We start from the raw sequence: 8,663 nt of genomic DNA, 5'->3' as shown, positions 1-8,663 counted from the left end.
CGGCAACGGCGTGAGGGCGCGGCCTACCCGCCCGCGGCGAGGAAGCACCCACAGCCTCTCCACAGCATTTATTGCAATCGACTCTATTTAAAATATATATAATCTATACATTCATATTACAGACGTGAGCAGGCGGGAGGGCCGGCGGCAGCGGGGCCCGGGCCCTACAGCAGCTGCCAGCCTCTGCCCTCCCGCTGCCTGCCCAGGCCGCGCAGGGCCGCCTGCCCACAGTGCCCCCTAGGCGAGGGCAGCGGGGCGCCGCGGGTGGCTCCAGCACGGGGGTTACTCGTTTAGTCGAAAGCCCAACTAGACAACAGCCTGCAAAACGCTGTTTGGTGCTGCCAGTGGTGTATCTGCCACCGACCATCACACCTTTGTGATCAGCTCCACTGAGGTTTATAAAACACAAGGTGATGGACGGACCAGTCCTCTCCAGCTTGTCGCATTGAAGGCCGCCAAGCCACCTCTCAGCGCACAGGCACTTTGCAGACAGCAGCACGTCAGCTCCTGCGGCTATTTGAGCCAGCTCCAATCAAAACTCTGAAAGAAGCAGCAAGGAGACAATGAAGTGCAGGAAATGGTATTGACTGAGTATTTCCAAGGTGGTGACCAAAAGACACTCTGTACCCAGAATCTCTCGCTTCTCAGAGTCATGTTTATCTAACAGCTGAAAGTAATCTCGTAATTTCACAACTCTGTTTGTCCCCAATACAAAAATCCCCCGTACTCATTGCAGTGCTCAGGCATGTCACAGACTCTACTCGCTTTGGAAATTATGCTTTGTGTCTGCACAAAACCTACTGTGTGGTTTCCTAGTGCACCAAGGGACCTAGCAGTAGTGCAAGACCACAAATGAAAAAGAAAGGCTCCAAGTCAAATGTACACAAGAATAAAGGTTCCTATGGTTATTCATTCTTTTTTCCTCTGTTTCTTCCCAAGTGAATCAAAGAGGATAAATCCCATTTTCTGCTGCTTTCCTTCTGCCTAACCTCTGTCATCTGATGCAAGGAAAAGGGGAAAGAAACCAAACGTAAAAAACCAGATGATCTATAGAGCATGATTCCACAACAATTAATAATCTTTCTGGGCTAAGACATGCCAGACAGATGCTGCACCTTGGAATGAGATATGGGAGGTGACAGAGGTAAGAAGCCAAGTCATATAGCTTCTCGCTGATCTCCAGCCACAGCAAGGAGACAAGACAGGAGAGATTGTGTTACACAACTTAACCCTGTCAGAATGGAACAAAAACAAACAAAGCATTCATCAACCAATGGATGAAGACTGGGGTATGCATAATTAAGGATCTCCTCCCCACTAACATAATTACTTTGCCTTAATCGGTAGTTAATTTCATTTACCCATTCACATTGCTCAAGCCCTTGCTATTCTCTGCAACTCCTACTAGTAAGTTTCTATTTCACCATCCCAAATAACTTAGTGAACTGAGAGTTTACTGGAGTTACTATTATTCATAAACACTGTAACATTAAAAAGTTTATGAATTAAAAGAGCTCCATTTCATCAACGGCCTCCATTTCTGCAACCTCCTGTTCCTTCATATTTCACCAGTTACAACAGGTACACAGCTTCAACTTTTTTATCCCATGAGAATGGAAGTTATCCCTAAAGAGACCTTTAAGCTTCTTTTTGAAAATCCAAGTTACGGCATATCAGTGGATCTTTGACTTCTTTACAGGACTGCAATAGATTTGTGAGATAATCTCATGCTAACAGAAGCTGTATCGACTCTTCTCCATTATAGAAAGGTCAATCTACATGTTTAACTGTCCTTTTCTCATTGTATTTATACAGGCGCTTCTACGATACAGCTTCTAAAATCAGCTGAGAGCCCCATCTAAAAGACTGGTATTCTGTGGTGCTCTTCATTCTTCTGTTAACGGGGCTCTTTTGAGCAATAGCTTACTGGCCTAAATTAGTGTTCAGGAACAGTTTCAGATTGCATCAAAACATCTGGGTGACTGTTACTTTTGTTATTCCTTGCTATTTCAAATACCAATTCGTTCAAAAAGTCATCTTAGGAGTCTCTAAAACTCCACTTCTGCCACAGGGAGAGCTTCACTTAATGATCAGGAAAGGGCTCTGGAACTGGAGAACTCTGCCCACTCCAGTGCAGACACATATCGTGGCTCTCCCATTGACAATGCAACCAGCATTCAGCGGAAGGCGCCACCAGCCAGGGGGGCCCACAGACCACTTGGCTAACACTAGCACCAAGCGCTACCTTCCATAAGGAGCGGCATGTTAACAGAGTCCAGGAGGGATGACAGACATCACATGCCAGACACAGCAATTCACATCATCACGAATGACCCCATTTAAGGAGTTCTCCACACCCCTAAATGACCCTGCTGTGACTCTTAAAATTCAGGTCCTCAGAGATACATCAACAGACTTACCATCATGCTGCTGTTCTGCTCCTGTCTCACCTCCTGCAAAATACTGCTAAACAGTTCGAGGTAATTCAGATTCTCTTCTATCACATGGGCAAAATCTTCCCTGCAGGGAAGGGAAGGCATAAGATGGCAGATGTAAAACACAAAGTAACACCAACACCAAAAGGCTCTGCACCGGGGGAAAAAACCCCCACAACCCACCCAAAACCCAAACAACCCAAAAGAATAATTTACAGGAGTTCTCTGCAATCATAGGAGCTACCCTGTAGGGCACAAAAACATGCCTTGAGGTGGCATCCTGCAGACCCCCACCCTGGAAGTTTGGATCTGCACTCCTTCTCTACACAGACTGCACAAACCACACTGAAACTCAGCCTTAACAGAACCTAGGAAGTGAACTGAGTACAAGGGGCCTGAAATCACTGCCTGCTCCCCATAAGGTTTACAACTATTGAATTTTTGTACAGTGCCTTGTGCAGTGAAGTCAGGGTTTGAAGAGAAGCTCTGAGGCAACCTAAAGGCACCTTGCTCAGGAAAGCACCTATTAAAAGGTGAACACCCCACATTACTCAGGCAAAATGTGCCCTGCTGCAGCAGACAGAAAAGAGGAAGCAGAGAAGGTTGCTCAGGGTTTCAGAGAATTCAGCTGACTTCCAGCAACAGCCTGCTTAGAAGACGTGTATCTTCAGAACCTTGGGATTTCCCTGACCACCCAAAAAGGAACAGATGGCCAAATGGTTTGATGCCAATGTTCACCACCCACGCCCTAGCCCCCTGCCAAACCAGCACTGCTGTGGATAGAGGGCTGAGCAGTATATGGGGCACCTTCCCTTCTGTTATGCTGACTGTAAGTAAAATTGCTAATGAAGTAAAGAATAAAAACATTCAGTTCCTGACAAATCTTTTACTCAGCTAGGACTGGCTGAGAGAGAGGGGCCTTAATAACCAAATCCAACCCCAAGACAGAATAACATGACATGCAAGAAATTAATAGCACAGTGCTTTAGCTGAGAGTAATATGTGAAACCTGCGCAGGACCAGAGAGCAGAAGTTTCTGAATAAAGAGTTCAACCTAATTCTTGATGTTTTAGAGCATTAGTAACCTATGAGCTGCTGAAACATTTTTCGGAAGGATAAAAAAACCACCATTAGACCAGATGGATTGCTTAGTATTGACCCCGACTCCAGACCTCCATTTGAATTAAAACTTTTTAAAATCACTGAAGCTGTAAAGCACTAAGTATGGCCCGATTTATCTGGGACTTGCACTAGAACCTGGGCACGAAAAGAAACTGCATCTTGGCTCAAAATCTCATTGCTGCATTTTGCTGTGGTGTGGCCAGAAGTAAATTACCACAATTTCTGTCAGGAGTTGAACAATGTTGCCTTCAGAGACAGTCTAGTATGTCAAAACTCTCCTTGCCCACCATATCCTGAAACCACCACAGGGGATGTGGTGAAGACATGCCCCTTAGTACTAGAGACTCCAGTGGCAGAGGACAGGATTTCAGAGTGTGCACGTACAAAATGGCTACACTGACTTCTCGGGAGTGGCCTCCTTTCCCAACAGCTCTTACCCATCTTCAGGAGTTGCCATAGATGACAGGGGGTGAGGTATGCTCCCTGAGGAGCTCTGTGGAAGCCACGTGGCTGCTGAAGTCGAGGTTGTTCCTTCCAGGCTGGAGCTCACCAGTGATCGAGAAGAGCTCTGAGTCTAGAAAAAAGAAATTAATCTGCTGTGACAGACAAAGGATTTTTTGTAAATCCTTTTTTTTTGGTAAATTTATTGTAAAAAAAATTTAATTATTTTGTATGCAAGACTCGCGATTAAACATAAGCACTGTTTGTAACATGCAATCTAGGCAGTGCTTGTGGCTGGCAAGTCAGCTGATAGAACCCTTCACAGTTCTGCAAATAGCTGGTACCAAATGTGTCTGCATGTAAGTCACCCAAGGTTGTACATGGCCTGTCTTCTACATGAAAGCATTAGGATGTGGTGCCATGTCCTAAGCCGTGAGTCATGCACAGCAGCAACTCTCCTTACAGGGGAAAGACATAAGTGTTTCCTAGGCTGGCCTTGAATGCAGGCATACGGAAATCAGGAGATGGCTTCAGCTGTATATTGATGCAGAAAAAACAGCATAGTCTTAAAACACCTTAAACTAACTAGGAAAGCGTATTTATTCCACTTTTGCAGCGCTAAAATCACAATAGGTTTAATATATCAGGCTGAAGTTCACCTATCCCAGTGTATGTCCTCCAGCAGCAGCCCACACTAGACATTCAGGGAAAGTACGAACAAGGCACAGAGCACAGCAAGACTACCATACTCCAGCCTCCAGCGATTTGCAGTTTGATGACTTAGTGGGACCAAGGATTCCTCTACCGGGCTTCTTTTCCATGAATTCATCTACACCCTTTTGAAACTTGTGTCAACTTTTAGCATCTCAAACTTCCCTTCTCTACAGTAAAATCAACTGTGCCTGGAAGTTATCCCTTGTTGGTCTCTTCAGAGTTTCATTTGATGTCTCCTGGCTCTTGCGCCAGAAGAAAGAGCAAACAAGTAGTCCAAAAGCTACTTACACAAGCAATTTTCAGCAAATGCCATATTTCCCTTTGTCTTTTGCCCTGCATCTGCATTACTGAGTTGTCAGCTTCCTTGATGTTATTTAGAGCCTCTTCAATCTTTGGAAGTAAGTCAATGATCTTCTGCTTACAGCCCAAGAGCTTGCTATAATAAAAAACAAACACAAAGTTACTTTCCATCTTGTGTGGCAACATGTCCAAGTAAAATCAAAAGCCTCACCTTGGTATTCAAGAAAAATTCTGTTAGAAAACCCCTTTCTCTTAGTGCAGCACTGTGACAGCTGCAGGTATAAAACCTGCAAGACTGGAGAGACACCTGAACTTTTCCAAGTCCAGTTAAGGCTCAAAAAAGCAGGCAGACAACACTACTATTAATACTGACAATATAAGCTCTTATTTGAAATGCAGAAATTGATCTTGATGATGATGGACAGCACAGCAACTCAGCCACAGTATTTTATTAATCTTCTCTTCTCCACGTTGGTCTCTGCGAGCTGACTATACCACAGCTAACAACTTTATGTGATCTACTAAGCATAAGCCACACATGAAAAGAAAATTAAACGATGCTTTTCTGACTACTGAGATCTGCATAATGGCATTTTTTCTGAGCTAACTGAAGAATTAATGAAGAAAACCACTGTGGTTATCTTCTCAGCTGTTACACTACTACTTTTTTTCCTTAAGATTTTAACCCCAACCTAAACATTGGCAGATTTTGTCTCATTTTAAAGCGAATTCTTGGATGCTAACAGTACAAGCCATTCCATTCTCCTCCCCTTCCCTACTAACTACACACATTAGCTACATGTTTTAAAAAAGTAAGTGGAAATTCAACACAGACACAAGGAAACAGAATTAATATTGCTACAAGAAAAGTATAGTATACCTATGGACATGGTTTTCCCTCTCCTTTCCTGCCACAAAGCTACATATGCTGCAAGTTGCATTTGGTTTTTTTTCCTGCATAAAGTACCTGAGATGGCCAAAAAGCTCCTTGAGAACTCGGTCTTGGCTCTGTACTGTCTGCACAATAATCTTCACCATGTCCGTGCTGTCACTGTAGGCATGATCTGGAAGGGCCATCAATCACCACGTTAGTAAAATGCTCTTCAGCAAGCAGCACTCTGGACACAAACACCCAGAGTCAAGGAAAGATCTGACTTAATGAGTGCAGCCAAGCAAACTGAAACACAATGAAACATCTTAAAATCTGTCACAATCTCTCACTAGGCACAGCTTTTCCTTAATGTCTCTTCTTTCTATAGTTTATATGTGTAATATATATGTATTTCATGGGTGTATATATATAAAACATATAATATACATCTAATGTATTATTATATATTATAATATATAGAGTATATATAATATGCTATAAGTAAGTACATTATTCCAGCCACTCTTTTGTCTAGATACTGGATTAAATAACAACGGCAGGTAGTTCCTAAACACACAAGTAACTAAATCTTTCTGCTCACCAGTTACTATGATCAGCACATAATACTCCCCAAACATAATACTCCATCCATGACAGAAGAGCAGAGGAGAAGAGATTGCCCTTGGGTTAAAGTGATGACAGAGGAATAGCAGTTCTCCCACGTCTGGGGCAAGTAAATCAATAGTATTGGGGGCAGGAAAAAAGGTAGAGAATGCCAGAAGGCAGACACATGTGTCCAAGACAGATGCTCCAAGACTGAAAGCCAGAAGACAAACCCATGGCTGAGGAGCAAGACTACAGAATTTGGGAGAGCTGTAGGCTCAGCAAAAAGAAGAAATCATCTTAAGGTATGCCCTTGAGTCGTGTTAACTTTAATAAAGTAATTTGCCTTCTCCTAAACAGTATTTTCTGGGTTTGAGTTCGTAAATATGAGTCATGGGGTACAAGTGTGAAACAGTCTTTGAATCATCTCCTTCCATACCTGGAGGTCTTGTTTTTAATTGCTTGTACAGGTCTATGGCTCTCTGTTCCCTTTAAAAAGAAGAAAATGATTCATACATGTATCAACAAGCAGATAACTCAAGGAAAAAAACCACTGCAGTTAAGTCAGGCCTTGCTGAACCTCACAGATTGGAGCTGCCACCTTCTACAGTTAGTATGGAAGTATAACATTTGGAACACAGGGATGGTCTTTCTGTAATGGAAACCAACTCCTCCCTAAAAGCTGTCTCTTTTCCTTTGATTAGGCATTTTCTTCTCAGATAATCATACCAACTGGAGATTATTTTCAGTTTCAAATTTTCACATGGCTCAGCTGTGTTTTCCTTCTGTGGTATCCTTCACTATGAAACTTAATTTTTGTAACTATTGGTACTTCTGCACAACTGCCTGAGAAATTATTGTTCTTGTTCTTCATTTTTTTGCCTGAATTTTAGTGATACTCTGCAAATGGAAGGAGACAGCTGCACCACAATAAAAAAAAAGGGACTGTTTCTCTTCTTCCCATTAAATAAACGTTACTTCTTTCAAATATTTCATCAAAAGCAGCCAAATGCTGAAGCTTCCACCCTTGAACAAATCTTCACTGTTCTAAATCAAAAGTCTGTCAGAAACATGTAGCAGTTCAGCTAGACCTAACTCTGCTATTGGGCCCTCACCAGGCCTCCTCTTCCCCCTAGCTGTACTGTTTCAAGAGATCATGCAAGCCGCTTCTGCTTATGTAAGTCAGCATTTCTAGCATGATGGATAGTTATCCATCGTGAAACTCCTGCATCAGCCAAGGACAAGGGAAAGGTACTCTTTACTCCTGCTGCATTGGGAAAAAAAGAGAACATTAGCATCCACAACTGTCAGACAAATCTGAGATCACCCAGGATCCATGTGTGCCTCATGGCTGTATAAATCAAACCTTAAGGTAGTGCTCTGCAGTATGCCTTCCTACAGCCCCAAAAAATAAAAAGCAGGGGACTCAATCTGCTCTTCACTTCACTCTTATTAAGAGGAATAGCTTTAGACAAGAATAATGAACAGCCTAGAGCACACTTTAAATACCCCAAAACCAGCTGATGCAGCCTTGGGTTTGCAGTCGTGAAATTACTTTAAAAAAAAAATAGTTTTAGGAAACAGATTCACAATTAGTTTAAGCTGCTCTGAATGTGGACTACTGCTGCAAGAGGTAGTTTCTCCCTTCCACCACTTCCTCCCCCGGGCACCAGTTCCACTGTTCCTGCAACTACACACAGACAAAAAGCAACTTAGCTGATCTAGCTCTGCACAAAGGGAGTGGGGAGAACATGCCAGGAACAGGCAGTGTTTCCTCCCAGAATACTCAGAGTCATTCAGAAGAGCTCTGATTAAAAAAAAAAATAAATTAGTGGCATTTCAATTTTGGTAACTAATTGATCCCTCGCTCTTATAATTGCCACTTGTGCTCCCAGCAACAGCCCAAACTACAATAATTGCTTCCTACATCTTCCTATGGTCAATAATACCACTTAGCTCTTTCATATTGTAATACTTCAAGTTTCCAAACAGTATCCACAAGTCGTTATTTATCTCTGCTTTGAAAACATTTTGAAGACCTTTAACAGGATTTTAGAATGATGTCATAATTTTCTCACTCAACACTATAAAATTCACTCTTCTCCAATGCAAAAAGAAATCCTCTGCATGCATCCTCAGTTGAGACCAAGATATATCCGAGGACTATCCTCTTCTAA

At 42.7% G+C, this 8,663-nt stretch overlaps 1 protein-coding gene across 3 annotated transcripts in view; it reads right to left on the bottom strand.

Annotated features, from left to right (window-relative positions):
• Positions 1 to 67: 67 nt before the first annotated feature.
• Positions 68 to 8,663, bottom strand: part of CHUK (component of inhibitor of nuclear factor kappa B kinase complex) — a 31,550-nt gene continuing 22,954 nt past the window's right edge. For all 3 annotated transcript variants that reach the window (XM_040607252.1, XM_040607253.1, XM_040607254.1), the window contains 6 exons: positions 6,926 to 6,975; positions 5,980 to 6,076; positions 5,001 to 5,148; positions 3,995 to 4,131; positions 2,421 to 2,520; positions 68 to 540 (listed from right to left, as the gene is read on the bottom strand). In XM_040607252.1, coding sequence (XP_040463186.1) covers positions 514 to 540; positions 2,421 to 2,520; positions 3,995 to 4,131; positions 5,001 to 5,148; positions 5,980 to 6,076; positions 6,926 to 6,975 — 559 coding nt within the window. In that variant the 3' untranslated portion in view covers positions 68 to 513. The remainder of the gene's footprint in view (positions 541 to 2,420; positions 2,521 to 3,994; positions 4,132 to 5,000; positions 5,149 to 5,979; positions 6,077 to 6,925; positions 6,976 to 8,663) is intronic.

Source organism: Falco naumanni, chromosome 9, assembly GCF_017639655.2.
Source record: "Falco naumanni isolate bFalNau1 chromosome 9, bFalNau1.pat, whole genome shotgun sequence".
Taxonomy (NCBI): Eukaryota; Metazoa; Chordata; class Aves; order Falconiformes; family Falconidae; genus Falco; species Falco naumanni.
This window is presented reverse-complemented; position numbering and strand designations above follow the sequence as displayed.